The 15,401-nt window shown below is 36.6% G+C and overlaps 1 protein-coding gene across 2 annotated transcripts in view; it reads left to right on the top strand.

The window, feature by feature from the left end:
- The first annotated feature begins 13,536 nt into the window (after positions 1 to 13,536).
- Positions 13,537 to 15,401, top strand: part of BST1 (bone marrow stromal cell antigen 1) — a 32,290-nt gene continuing 30,425 nt past the window's right edge. The window contains exons 1-2 of one of the 2 annotated variants that reach the window (XM_074229756.1): positions 13,537 to 13,732; positions 13,856 to 14,053. In XM_074229756.1, the coding sequence (XP_074085857.1) occupies positions 13,887 to 14,053 (167 nt within the window). In that variant the 5' untranslated portion in view covers positions 13,537 to 13,732; positions 13,856 to 13,886. The remainder of the gene's footprint in view (positions 13,733 to 13,855; positions 14,054 to 15,401) is intronic. The other variant, XM_074229755.1, reaches the window with a different exon arrangement.

The following is a 15,401-nucleotide window of genomic DNA, read 5'->3' as shown; positions in this document are numbered from 1 at the left end:
CATTTCATTTCTCATATACATATATATATATATATATATATATATATATATATATATATATATATATATATATAATGTAGGGCATTGGCTTCCACAGAATGTAAGAGAAGATTGTTAGTTTAAGATATAATATATATCTTAAACTAACAATCTTCTCTTACATTCTGTGGAAGCCAATGCCCTACATTCTAATTTGTTTGTTTTCTTTTACTTGGCCTATTTTAATTGCTTCAAGCTACCTACATTTCCTACCTTATTAGACACACATTAAGATCCCAACTAAAATGGTAAAGACAATCAAAGTGATAGTTTAGATTAGATGGTTTAGATTAAAAGCCTCCTTAAGACTCTAAAATTCTGTGATTCTGCAACCACATAGACCACATTCTATGACTCAGGTAAATTTTACTAGCTTTTTTGAAATCCTTCTCCATTCGCTGCCTATGGAACTTTCTTTCTTTCTTCTAAAACTCATTTCATTCCTCTTGAAGTCTCCCTTGATTCTTCTTCCCCGAGTCCTACTTCCTAGCTAAAAATGATTATTCCTCAAATTTTTCTAGAACATTTTGTAATTGCAATTTTCCATCTGTATGTTCTCATATCTTGTGTACTTAGATATTTACTGAATTACACATATGCAAAGACATTGAAAGTGGAACCCAAGAAGAAGAAAAAAATGAGAAGCACAAAGGAAAACATAAAACTGGAGAATAAATGGCCAAAATAAATGAAAAAAAATGAAAATGAATACACCCTCATTTAAGTCCAGAATTTCCTTCAAAACACCAGTGGATAGACTATGAGTTTTGGGGAAACACATTTCCCTAAATAGTAACCTTAGAAATAAAAAAAAAAAAACAGAGGTGCATAGTTGTGGAAATGGAAACACTAAGATTGGCAAGAACAAGATAAGCTTTACTGGTTTCTATAATAATGTTTGTCCATCATTTTCAAAGAATATCATGACACCAGGGAGATGATACCATGACAAGCAAGTGAATTGGATTTGAGTGAGGGGGTGTTGAGCTAAGTCACCAGCCTCACTTCCTCCTCCAGAGTCATCTGGGTCCAGTGGTCAGATATGAATAAGGACAACTGGAGATGACCCTTGGATGTGAGGCAATCAGGGTTTAAGTAACTTGCCCAATGTCACACAGCTAGTAAGAGTCAAGTGTCTGAGGTTGGATTTGAACTCCCGTCCTCCTGACTCCAAGGCCACTGCAAAATGAGGCTGGTGACTTAGCACTTCACCCTCTCACTCAAATCCAGTTCACTTGCTTGTCATGGAATCACCTCCCTGATGTCTTCTTCGAAAAAGAAGGACAAAAAACATTACCGGTTTCTATATTAATCGAGACCTCTGCTATCTTAGAGATTTCTTGCCTCATCAGGATATTATGAACAAAGCTTGATCTTTGAGCATCCTCACTGGATAATCTTCATTTGCCTTGCAGTAATGTTTCCTTGGGGAAAGTAAGGTGGTGCTGGAATTGAAATCAAGATGGTCTGAGTTCAAATAGAAACTAAGAAAAGTACTAGCTTGCTTGATTCTTGGCAAGTCACTTAACTTTGCCTCAATTTCTCATCTGTATAAAAAACTTGAGAAGAAAATAGCAAACCACTCCAAAGTCTTTGTCAAGAAAACCAACTGTTGTTTTGAAGAGTCAGATATGACTGAAACAATTGAACAATAAGTTGCCTTAAGGATGTATAAAATTCTCTATGTTTATGTATCTCCCTTTGTTCCTTGACATTACTATCCATTTGCTAATTGCACAAATGAATGAATCAAATCAATCTAGTGGGAAGAGTTATTCTCCCAGAGGATCTTAGGACCCCTGGGTTGAGGATTTTCCCCAACATTCCTTTAAATCAAATTAAATATTTTAGCAACTCTTAAACCCCTTGTAGCAGCTATCATCAAAATTCCCTTCCTAAACCTACCTCACTCTTTCTTATAAAACTGCTATTTGAAAGAATAAAAACTGCTTATTAGAAAGAATAAAAATGAGCCAATTAAACAAAATAGTGACAATAATATAGCAACCAATTATATATAGTTTTATGGTTTAACAAAATACCTTTAAACAAATCCTCCAGGAATTTAAGAAGAGTGTATTACTTTTATTTAAAATGTTATTCTGTGCCTTGGCAGGTGGGGAGGCAGGTGAGGGAATTCCTCTCTACAATGAGGCCTAGAGGGGCATAATTAACCCAAATAACAAGGTCCCCGGGGGTGGGGGGTGGTGGGACTTAAAACTGTTTTTATAAGCCTTTTAACTCAGACAAATCTGTGCCTGGATAAAAACTAGTTTAGCAGAAACAAACAATTCAATTCAAGGAAAATTTTTTACTCAACTTTGATTCTAATGTTAGTGAGAGGAAGAGACAGAGAGAGAGAGAGAGAGAGAATGACTTAACTATAAGCTGCTTAAATCTCACAACACACTGTACACCAATAAATTCACACAGAGGCTTCTGGGTAAGAGAACATTAACAGCTGATAGTAAGCTATTATATACCATGCACTACATTTTACAAATATTTCATTGATCCCTTCAATACCAGTATCCCTATTTTACAGTTGAGAAAATTTAAGAAAACAGAGATTCAGTGATTTTCCAGGATCACACAGCTAGTCCCAAAAGCTGAATTCGAATTTTAGTCTTCCTGTCTCCAGGCTCAGACCCACCACACCACCCAGTTGTCTGTAATGAAAAAATACAGTTTGAAGTAAGTACAAAATAAAAAGGATAGATTAGATAAATTAAAGATAAGATTTCAAACAATTTCCATGCTGAGGAGTTTGCATAATATCAAAAGCATTAAAGGTTCTTTAGTGGAGGTATGGAGTGGGACTTGGGGAAGGGAGTAACAGTGAACTAAGCTAGGATGACCTAAATCCCTCAGACCAGAATTACTGAAAATGACCCTAGAGAGAAGTAATAAGGGACGGAACCAAAGTGAGGATGTTTGTCCTTGACAAACAAGTGAACTGGATTTGAGTGAGGGGTGCTATGCTATGTCGCCAGCCTCATTCTCTCTTTCAGAACCATCTGAGTCCAGGGTCCAGGGTCCAGATATGAATTAAGATGATTGGAGATGGCCCTGGACGAGAAGTAATCAGGGTTAAGTGACACAGCTAGTGAGTGTTGATTGTCTGAGGCCATCAGACTCAGGTCCTCCTAACTCCAGGGTTTATGTTCTATTCCCTCTATCATCTAGCTGCCTTAAAGAGATAGTGGTATAATTAGAAAGAAGGGGATAGAAGATGTTATGAAGATAGAAATAATGGGTGGGGCAATTAGTTTTTATGAGGGAAGAAAAGACTCTAAAATGACTGTGAGATTGTAAACCTGAGTAACTAGGAGGAGGGCTTCAAGAGAAAAAGACAAATTAGAAGGAAGAACAGGTTTCAAGGGGTAAAAGGAGCCATGAATTCTATTTTGGACATGCTGAGTTTTAGATGCTGGAAGGAAATTCAGTAGAGTTGTCCAATAGGAAGTTGGCAATATAGATTTGCAGTATGAGAGAAAGATTAGACTAAGACATAGACTAAGCATGTCCAGAAATGATAATGGAATCATAGGAGTAAGTGTAGGCAGAGAGTGCAGAGAGAGAGAAAAGATTACATAGGCCAGATCTGTGTAGAATAGCCAAGTTTAGAGGGCAGAAACTAAACGAAGATCTAGCAAAGGAGACTAAAAAGGAGTCATCAGACAAGGTGAGAACGGAGACAGACAGAGAGACACAGAAAGACAGACAGACAGACAAGCACAGCCAGACACAACCAACCAGAGAAAGACATACAGGGACAGTCAGATACAAATAGAGAGAGAGCTGAGTATTGAAACCCAGGGAAGGAAAGAGAAAGGAGAAGATGGCCAACAATGTCAAAAGCTACCAAGAAGTAGTCAATGACAATAAAGACTGAGAAAAACACCATTGAATTAGCAGGAACTAAATTGGTAACATGGTGGGGGGGGGGGCAATGGAGTCAAATGACTTACCCAGGATCTTATGGCTAGTAAGTACCAAGTGATTGAGATCAAATTGAATTCAGGTCCTCCTGAACTCAGTGATCTATCCACTAAATCACCTAACTCTCCCTAAATTGGTAACTTCTGAGAAAAATATTTTAAATAAAGTAGTGGGGTAAAGCAGTGCCCAAAGTTGATTAAATGTTTAATTGGTAAAGTAAAAGGAATAAGATTGTCCTTATTTTTTTTTTTCCAAAGAATACCGTGACATCAGGGAGGTGATACAATGACAAGCATGTGAATTGGATTTAAGTGAGGCAGTGCTGTGCCAAGTCAACAGTCTCACTTTCTCCTCCAGAGCCATCTGGGTCCAGTGGCCAGATATGAGTCAGGATGACTAGAGATGGCCCTGCATGTGAAGCATCCTCCAATTGATAAGGTCACATAGCTAGTAAGTAATAAGTGAAGTGTCTGAGGGTCAGATTCAAACTCCTGTCCTCCTGAATGCAAGACTAGTGCTTTATCCACTGCACCACCTAGCTGCCCCTAGTAAGCTTGGCAGTAAAGAGAGAGAGGTGTTTAAGCTAATAAGTAGAATCAAGGAACATTTTTTAAAGCATGACCTGGGTATATTTTTAAGCATCAGAAAAAGAATCTCTAGATCAATGTTTTCAGAATAGAATTGGGGACTCTTGGGATTTCCCAAGACACTTTAAGGATATCTGAAGGGTCAACACTATTTTACTAAGATTTTTTTTAGGGTTAAGTGGCTTGCCCAAGGCCACACAGCTAGGTAATTATTAAGTGTCTGAGACCAGATTTGAACTCAGGTACTCCTGACTCCAGGGCCGGTGCTTTATCCACTGTGCCACCTAGCCACCCCAATTACTAAGATATTTTAATGTAAATGTCAATAGATATAAAACAGATGAAAAAAAGCTCTTAGGGAAGGGGGTGGCAAAGTGGATGTTCAATAGTTTTTTAAGAATGTAAAGTGGTCAGGAGATCAAAAAAGTTTGAGAATTGCACTAGATAGTGAAAATCTGAAGACAAGAGAGAAAGAAATATGGGGTGAGACAAGATATTAAGGAAAACAGTAAGGACTTGATTAATGACACAAATAGAGGTGTTAGTCTGAGGCAAATAGAAGGGTTCCTTCTTCCTCTGAAAACTAGTCAAAGTAGAGAGTGAGGATGATATAGGAGTTATGGTTTTTCCCTAGATGGTCAGGCTTTTGACAATTGCTTCATTTAAAAAAAAATAATTGCTTTGATTAAAAAATTTTCTCTCTATAGTTACACCAGAAGCATGGAAGAGAAACTAACCTCACTTCTCTATGATGAGGTAGTAGACTATAAACATAGACTAAGGAATTTGTTTAATTCATTAAGCTTTTTAAATACCTTCCATATGGAATACAAAGATAAAGAAGAAAATAGTCACTGCTTTTAAGTTGATTTATTTTTTCAATTAACAAAATGTTCTGTTCTTTTCTCCCACTTTTCCCCTCCCCATTGGAAATAGATAAAACAAAAGCCTGGTAGCAAATATACACAGTCAAGCAAAACATATTCCCATATTGACCTTAACCAAAAGAAAAAGTATGTTTCATTATGTACCTTGGAACCCATCACTTCTCTGTCATGAGGTGAGTGCTACACATTTAGCCCCTTTGGATTTGTGACTGGTCATTGCATTGCTCAGTATTTCGAAGTCATCATAACACTGCTACTGTCATTGTATTGTTTTCCTAGTTCCATTCACTTTACTTTCTATCAGTTCATACAAGTCTTCCAAATTTTCTCTGAACTTAATACTTTCTTCATTTTTTTATGGCAGAAGAGTATTCCATTACATTCATTTTCCAAAATTTATTTAGCCATCCTCCAATTGATAAGCAACCCTTTACATTTTTGTTACCACAAAGAGAGGTTATACATGGGTTGTTTGACTTCTCTAAAGGAATTCTCTATTGTAAAATCCTATATCTAGTGAAGATGTTTTTCATTTTATTGATGTGGCAATCCCATTCTGATATTCAGAGGCTCTATCAATCACTAAATCGAAAAGGCTTCAAACATGGGTCTGATGATGGACAATATATTTGTTGGCCATTGATGAACTTGATTAAACTAGGAAGGATCAAGCAGGATGAATTCTTTTTTTTTTTTAGTTTTTGCAAGGCAATGGGGTTAAGTGACTTGCCCAAGGTCACACAGATAGGTAACTATTAAGTGTCTGAGGCTGGATTTGAACTCAGGTACTCCTGAATCCAAGGCTAGTGCTCTATTGACTGCCTCACCCAGCTGCCCCTGAGGATGAATTCTTTTTAAGACATAGCAATTCTTAAATACCATCTATTATATCAGTTGACAATGAAACCAAAAGTTCTTGAAGTATTAAAGTATTTCTCAGTCTTATATAATATTAATAACTAGCATTATAGGATGCTTTAAGGTCTATAATTCATTTTACAAATATAATCTAATTTTATACTCTCAGGGGCGGCTAGTTGGCACAGTGGACAAAGCACCGGCCCTGGAGTCAGGAGTACCTGAGTTCAAATCCGACCTCAGACACTTAATAATTACCTAGCTGTGTGGCCTTGGGCAAGCCACTTAACCCCATTGCCTTGCAAAAACCTAAAAAAAAGATAATTTTATACTCTCAATAACCCTGAAAGAAAGGTACTGTTATTATTCCCATTTTACATATGAGTAAACTGAGGCAAATAGGAAAATAGGTGACCTGTCCAAGGTTAGACAGTTAGTATATGAGACAGGATTTGAAATCAGATCTGGCATCATATTGCGCTTTAATCCTCTGTGCTACCTAAGTTACTGAATGAGAGAAAGTAGATGAAGAGGAAGACAGCTAGGTGGCATAGTGGGTTGAGTTCTAGAGTCAGGAAGATTCATCTTCCTGAGTTCAAATCTAACCTCAGACATTTACTAAATGTGTGACCATGAACAAGTTACTTAACTCTCTTTGCTTTGGTTTCCTCATCTGTAAAAATGGCCTGGAAAAGGAAATTGCAAATCTATTTCGATATCTTTGCCAAGAAAACCCCAAATGGGGTGACAAAGAGTAACAACTGAAACACAACTGAACAACAATAACAACATAACAATGATGGAGAGTTGGCTTTGGAGTAAAGAAGGCCTAACATATTCTAGCAAAGTGAATTGCTTAATGTAGTCCCTTTCCACCTTTCTACTCTGGAGATTAGGGTAAGATCTAGCTACACAAATCTATTTGTTGTTCCTATAACATAACTTCCATGCTCCATTTTCTCTTAGTTCTTTTGTATTGCTGTTGTTTCTTTCTCTATTTATACATTCTTTTCTGCTTTTAGGTGAAGATGGCTATGACTTTGCGAGCTTTAAAAGATCAGGAACTTCATCTACAGAAAGTCAAAAACAGAGGCCATTCTGGAATGGGTTAGAAGTTAATTGGGGGGCAGCTAGGTGGCATAGTGGATAGAGCACTGGTCCTGGAGCCAGGAGGACCTGAGTTCAAATACGACCTCAGACACTTAATAATTACCTAGCTATGTGGCCTTGGGCAAACCACTTAACCCCATTTGCCTTTGCAAAAAAAAAAAAACAACCTAAAAAAAAGTTAATTGGGAGTAAAGTGACCTGTGAGGCCCATTTCAGCAGTAGCAGAGATATAGACTTATCAATCCATCTATCAGTTATGTCATTTTGGAAGGAAACCTATTGAGGTATGTTGAATGTGCCCCATGTAGTTGGGGTGGGGGGAGAATGTCTAGTCCTGTCTATCTTGTCTATTCTTGATATATCATTTTTCATTTTTTATTTTTTTTGTTTTCCAAATATAATTTTCAATATTCCTCCTTTTATGAGTTTTTTTGAGTTCCACGTTTTTTCTATCACATTCCCTTCCCTGCCCTCTCCCAGGACCTTGAACAATCTGATATAAGTTGTACATGTATAATCTTGATATATATATTTTTAAAAAGACCTCTTTGTATAAACAATTAATGTTAACTGGTTCAATGAAACTGAAGTCATAATTACGAGTGACTAACAGAATAAATAAGAAATATACCAAAATTGAACTAATAACATTAGAAAAGATTTCCTTGACCCTCATGGATACTCCATAGAAAGCTGAATGAAAGATGCAGCTGACCTAGATTTGGATGAGTATCCCACAGTAACACTACATATATGTTATTTATGCCTGCCTAATTATTTTCAGCTTTAGCACCCTTTTAAATTTAAGCTTCTTGAGAGCTGAGAATGAATTTACCTTTCTGGTATCCCCTCCCTTAGTAAAGCATAGAAACCAGCTTATAAATTTTTGACTGTGGTTGACAGATTTAATTCTCAAGTTGTCAGAAAACTTTCTAAGTTGTATGGTGTTTGGATTTAGGAATTCATTGTCTTCTATGGATTTTAATTTACTTTTCAGTTGATATGTGCTTAGTTTTTCTCCCATCTTCCCCCTCTTCTCACTGAAAAAGAAAGGGAAAAAATTATAAGTATGCAAAGTCAAGTAAAATCAATTCCCAAACTGACAATATCCCAAAATATATGCTTTATCCTGTATGTTTTCTAATAGGTAAACTTATTTTACTATTGGTCTTGCAGTGGACCTAAGTCTTTCAAAGTTATTTGTTAGAATCAAAGTTGCTGAACTGTCGTATTGAAAAAGGGACCTTCTCTGACCAATGAAATCATGGATCTGGATCACTGCAACAATAGGAACAACTAAAACAATAACAATAAATATTTCCCATAGTAATTCATTTTTTTAAAGTTTTTTTTTTAACAAAGCAATGGGGCTAAGTGACTTGCCCAAGGTCACACAGTTAGGTAATTACTAAGTGTCTGATTTGAACTCCTCCTGATTCCAAGGCCAGTTCTCTATTCACTATGCCACCTAGCTGCCCCATGATTCACTTTTTTTTTTAGGTTTTTTTGCAAGGCAAATGGAGTTAAGTGGTTTGCCCAAGGCCACACAGCTAGGTAATTATTAAGTGTCTGAGACTGGATTTGAACCCAGGTACTCCTGACTCCAGGGCTGTTGCTTTATCCACTGTGCTTTATCCACTGTACCACCTAGCCACCCCTATGATTCACTTTCAAAACATTATTTGGATCACATTCCATTTAAACACTTATTCCTTCCCATTGGTTACTTTTCACTTTCTAATGATATCCATATTGATACTATCTTCTATCTTCAAATCAAAGAAATTATTATGTAAATACATGCAACAAAGCACAAGGGCTATTTTCCTTTGTTTTGATTCAAAGGCAAAGTTTCTCTAGTCATAGAGAAAGCTTTACTCAAAAAGTATCTCCAGGATTGACACACTTCCTGAAAGTTGTCAGGCTTCCAGTCACTTTTCTGATGAAACATAGCAGCTGATGGCTTTGTCCTTGCACAAAGAACAAGTTCTCTAACTGAAAATGACATCCATTAGCTACATTGATCATTTCTCCAATTGAATCCCAGTAATCCCTAACCATTTTGAACCTAACATTGTTCAATTCAGTGACATTCCTTACTAGTCACCAACTCTGATTCTCTTATAGCCTTAAAAACATCATAAATGATACATTGATAATTGGAAGTGACCTCTAAGTTCATCTAATACAATATTTATAGATGTAGAAACTGAGGTCCCTAGGGGTTAAGTGACTTTTTTTTACACACTGGTGTTAATATAACGTATACTTTAAAAAATAATTCAAATGAATTAAAATTAAAGCTGTGGATTTAGGAGAGAATTTCTTCAAATTCTTTACTATGCCTGCAGATGGTCTGGGATTTCAAAAAGCCAATATTGGGAATCACTGGAGTAGAAAATCAATCTGAAAATCCAAAATATTCTTTAAAAATATTTTGCCTGAATAATATTCTAAAGGATTATGTATTCCTCCACTAGATATCCTTCATTTCTCCATCTTAGTTTCCTGTTGTACCTTCACAGTATCTGGGTTAATTATAATCCAGCATATCAACCTTTTACCTCTTATCTGGTAGGGATTGGACTAGTAATTCATGCATGACCCTTTGAGCATGATCAGAACTTCCGTGTCTGCTTCTGGTATACCCCATATGTTGTTACAACACTGGAAATGCTGACCCAATTTGATCAAGAAAGGAGGTAATATTTGTTAAAGCCCTTAGTATAGGGCTTATTCTTTCCCCAAATACACTCCTTCCTTTGAATAGGGTTAAATAGTTTGAAATGATTAAACAAACCTATTGGTACTGAGGAAGAGTAGCTGACTGAGTATCTTTTAAAAAGAGCAGCCCTGACCATGGTCTCCATATTCTTTTTCTATATAGGAATCATGGGAACAGCTAGGTGGTGCAGTGGATAGAGCACTGGCCCTTGGAGTCAAGAGTGTACCTGAGTTCAAATCCAGCCTCAGACACTTAATAATTACCTAGCTGTGTGGCCTTGGGCAAGCCACTTAACCCCATTTGCCTTGCAAAAAGAAAAAAAAAGAAATCATGTAAAGTCCATCATTCCTTTGAAGAGGAAAAGATGGGCTGCCTTCCCCACTACGTGAGTTGAATTGAACCTAAATCTTACAATGCCTAGTTTTTCTTTTAAAATTTTTTTTTAAGGCAATGAGGTTATGTGACTTTTCCAAGAGTCATAAACTAGGCAATTATTAAGTGTCTGAGGTAGGATTTGAACTCAGGTCCTCCTGACTCCAAGGTCAGTCCTTTATTCACTGTACCACCTAGTTGCCCCCCCTTAAAAAATTTTTTTTTGCTTTATATTTATTTAAACAGTGATACAGAGATGGAACTTGGAGGATGTCTTATAAATTTGACAAGTTTCAAATTCTTGTGTCCTCTAGTTGGTATTCACTGAGAGCAGGGGGAGTTTCTGCATTGGATAAGGTGACCACTACAAAATGAAGAACCCTGGCTAGGTTGGTCAAAACACATAGACCTGTTACTGCAAAGAAATGCAACATATTTGCAAACTGCATATATCTTGAAATTTTAAGCATCAATCTTCCAAAAGAATGTAAGTTACTGTATTCTCATTTAAATGTTATGTCAAAGCATACTTATGTATCTTGAGTATTTCTTTTGCATAAAGGAATTAAATAGTTAATCCATAACTGAAGCATATTGTACAATGAGTATCTTTCTAATCTATCTTTGTAAAGAACTAAGTCATGAGCCATATAAGTAATTTTCCTTAGGAGAGGGAAAGAGAGAGGGCAGAGAGGTGTGTTAAATCAAAGATTGGGAGAAATGTGAACCTTCTTTGAGGCAGTCAGGGTCCCTAACGGCTGAATCCAGTCTTCACATTAATGGATCCAGAGAAGTCCTCTTAGTGGAAAATAGGAGCTAGTGCCCTAGTCCCTGGCCCCAATAGTAGTTCAAATTGTTAGACTTGTAAAATGGTGCCTGCTACTGAATTGGTAACTGATTTACAATTCAATAACCTAAGCAACGTCTAATTCTCAGGAAAAAAATAAAGTTGTCTTACTTTTAAGAAAAGCAACCTTAGACTTCATATCCAGTGTTCTTTTCATATTCAGGAGATCTGAATTCCAATTCTGTCTCCAGTTGTATGTTATAGGATCATACATCTGGAGTTAGAAGGGACTTCTTTTACAAATTAGGAAAATGAAGTTCAGGAGTTTAAGCAACTTTAAACACCCAAGACACTAAAAACAATATTTTTCTTCCAATGTACTCTTTGTGAGGTTAGATGAGACATTTTATTTTTTGGGGGGGGAGGGGGAGAAGGGTGTGCCTCACTTTTTCCATCTATGAAATATGGAATAATGATTGTTTTCTAAGATTCCTTCCAGTTTTCAAATTGAACATGATTGTATAGTGTAATGCCGAAGTAAGTGATATAGTGGATAGAGCACAGGACTGGGAATCAGGAAAACATCTCCCTGAGTTCAAATCTAACCTCAGACACTTAACCGTCACTTAACCCTATGTGCCCCACTTTCCTCATCTATAGAGAAGGGATTGGAAAATCACTTTAATATCTTTGCCAAAAAAAGAACCAAACCTAAATGGGGTCAGACATTGAAAACAAGTGACCTAACAATACAAAAAATATGGTATAATTGACCTACAAAGAAAAAGAGTAAAAATGACCTACTGTACAGAGTTGTACTGAGTAACAAAGAAAATTTTAAAATGACTCTGAAATATTTTGCAAATATAAATGTCACATCAGAGAAAAGGTCATCTATATCCAGAGGAAAAACTAAAGCATCTAAATGTAAAGAAAAGCATTCTGTGTTCACTTTTTAGAACTTCTTTTATGTTTTTTTCTTTCTTTCTCATGGTTTTCCCCCTCTTTTAGTTCTAATTCTTCTTTCACAATATGTCTCATATGGAAATATATTACATAGGATTGTACATGTGTAATCTATATCAGATTGCTGCCATGGGGAGAGGGGAAGGAAAAGAGAGTGATAGAAAAATATGGTACTCAAAAGCTTGCACAAGAATGAATATCGAAGACTATCTTTGCATGTAATTAGAAAAAAATAAAATAAATAAATGTCTTAGTGCAAAATTTTTAAAAACTGGGAGCATAAAGGAAAAATTCACATAGAACTGTCATCTCACTTGAATCATCCTGCGTTTTGATTCCACATACTGAAAAATAATGCTCTAGTGTTTTTTTTTTTCTTTAGAGAAAAGGAAGGATCCAGAACTGTTTATGATCATTATAGGAAACTCTTGGTATTAGATGTTCCTTATAACAAAGTAGATAGACAATTCTCTGGTAACTTATAGATAGGTGCATAGTGCTCTGAAAGATTAAATGATTTTTCTCAGAGTTATCTAGTTAATATGAGTTGGCCGAACTTGACAGAGCTTCTTGACTTCAAGGTTAGCTTTATGTTCGCCATTCCAGTATCCTTCTTAGTCTTCTATAATGTGTTTGTGTGTTGGTGTCTGTGAGTATGTGTAGTGGTGAATCCACTAGATACTAGACCCTGAGGATACAAAGAATCATAAAGATGCCATCCCTGCCCTTAAAGACTTTACAACATAATTAGGAAAACAAGAAAAATGCATAAAAAGTCAAACACAATTGCCATATTTGAATGGACATTTCAAGGCAACTACACTGTTGTACATTTAAATGCCTAATGAAAAATATTGGATAATAATTACAAGAGTTTGAGTAAGGAAATGATCAATTCAGGCCTTATTAAAAAGGTGGAATGGGATACTCCCTCCTATATCAAACTTGATTATTCAAAATCCTTCTACAATGTGTTAATGGAGTTTTCCCATTTAGCAAACAGATAGATAAAAGCATGCATGGCAAAGTGTTATGAACAAAGACACTGAGGCTTTAAGAGGACTGATAAACCAGTTTGGCTGAAGGACCCATGGAGTAGTAGGCTTGTTAAGCTAGTTCTATCTACTCTTTCTACTGCATTGTAAATACTAGATTAAAAAAATGTAAAAATTAATAACGTCATTACCCACTTCCTGTGTTTTAGCAAGGTAATTGGGACATAGTAAGTGCTTAATAAATGTTTTCTTTCATGTCTTCATGTTTACCGAAAGTAAAGGGAAGTTCTAAGGAAGCAGGAAGGAAAGGAAGGGCTTGCAAATTTGTTTTGCCGACAGTAGCAAATACCTTGCTTTGCTGGCCAGGTCCAAAAGTTTCAGTGGGATGTGTGTTCCTGGCTGAGGGAGGAAGAGGAGAAGAAAGAGAAAGTGAAAAAGAAAGGAGGGAGAGGAACAGGGGAAAAGTAAGAATATAAAGCTTCTTTTTTAGTTGCTTCTTAAGTCAACTAACTTAAGCTATTTACACAAGAACAGCTTGTCTACAGCATAAAGAGAAATATTCTTCCTCTTTTCCTGCTCCACCGCAGAGAGAAGACCCACACAGCAGGGAATTCCTCCATGGAGTCTTCTACCAGAGCACTGCAGAGACTGACGCTATTCCTGGTACTGTTTCTGATGGGAGCAGGAAAGCAACTCTGGAAGGGAGAAGGCACTAATCCCTACATAGAGAGTATCTTCCTGGGCAGATGTCATGAATATATTTCTATAGTCAACTCAGAGCTCAGGTAAGTCATAGAGAGTTTCTCATTCAGAAAAACGTTACATTTTCTAGTGGAGTTAGAGAAGGATATTTGTCTGACAGCAGAAGAGGGGGAAAATGCTGCTGAGAACCTAGGTCTTTTGATCTGCCCCACTCTCTTTCATTATCAAAATTCCTCTGCCTCTCTGCCTTTCCTTTTTCTTCTCTTTATATTTTTATTTTATAATTTCAAGGCAGAACTGCTATCTCAAGAACCTTGGAACAAGAGACTTTCTCATTTAAAGCAATACAAAAATAGATTTGAAGTATTAATATCAACCATAGAACATGACCATTTACAAAGTACAAGAGACATCTCCAAACTATAAACACTATGGGATCTGTAGGTTTCTCCAGACCCTAGGCACCATAGACATCTCCAAACTCTAGGTACCATAGATATCTCCAACCCATATGCACTATACTACAGGCATCTCCAAACTCTAGACACCATAGGCATCTCTAAATTATAGGTGCTAGAACAGGAGGCAGGGAACCTCCAGCCTCTGGGCCACATAAGGCCCAAGCAAGCAAGGCAACCACAAGTAGGACTCAAAATTCAATAAATCTAGGAACTTTTTAGGGGTGAATTACTTATATATTTAACTAGAAATAGCCCTCAAAAGATGCTATAAATATTCAAATGGTCCTTGGAAGAAAAAAGTTCCCACTGCTGTACTATAGGTATCTCCAAACTATAGGTACCATAGGCATATAGCTAGACATAGGTACTATAGCATATACTATATGTCATATGCATATGACATATAGAATATGTCATATACATAGTAGATGTGCTATATATGTGCTGTATATAGTTTCTACTATACACATTTCTGCTAATTTTGGCCTAATAACACCACAAAAAAAACCCCCAAACCCCACAGATGCTCCATCAGCCATCACACCACCATCCACACATGGAACCAGTGGCTACAGCAAATCGAGAAGTTATGAATACTGTGAATAAGTTTACTTACCTTGGCAGTGTACTTTCCAGGAGGTACACATTGATAATGGGGTTGACACATTGCCAGAGCTAGCTCAGTGTTTGGAAAATTCCAAAAGAAAGTGTGGAAGATAAGAGATATTAGACTGTTTACCAGACTGAAAGTCTTCAAGCTACTGATTTCATTGCCATATGCCTGTGAAACCTGGAGAGTCTACCAGCACCTTGACAAGAAACTGCATCAATTCCATTTAAATTGTCTTGGGAAAATTATGAAGATCACCTGGCAGGAGAAGATGTCAGACACTAGGTCCTTTCTTGAACTAAACTGCCAAGTATTCAAACATTACTACAGAGAGTGCAACAATAATGGACTGGCCACATT

Source organism: Macrotis lagotis, chromosome 3, assembly GCF_037893015.1.
Source record: "Macrotis lagotis isolate mMagLag1 chromosome 3, bilby.v1.9.chrom.fasta, whole genome shotgun sequence".
Classification (NCBI taxonomy): Eukaryota; Metazoa; Chordata; class Mammalia; order Peramelemorphia; family Peramelidae; genus Macrotis; species Macrotis lagotis.
This window is presented reverse-complemented; position numbering and strand designations above follow the sequence as displayed.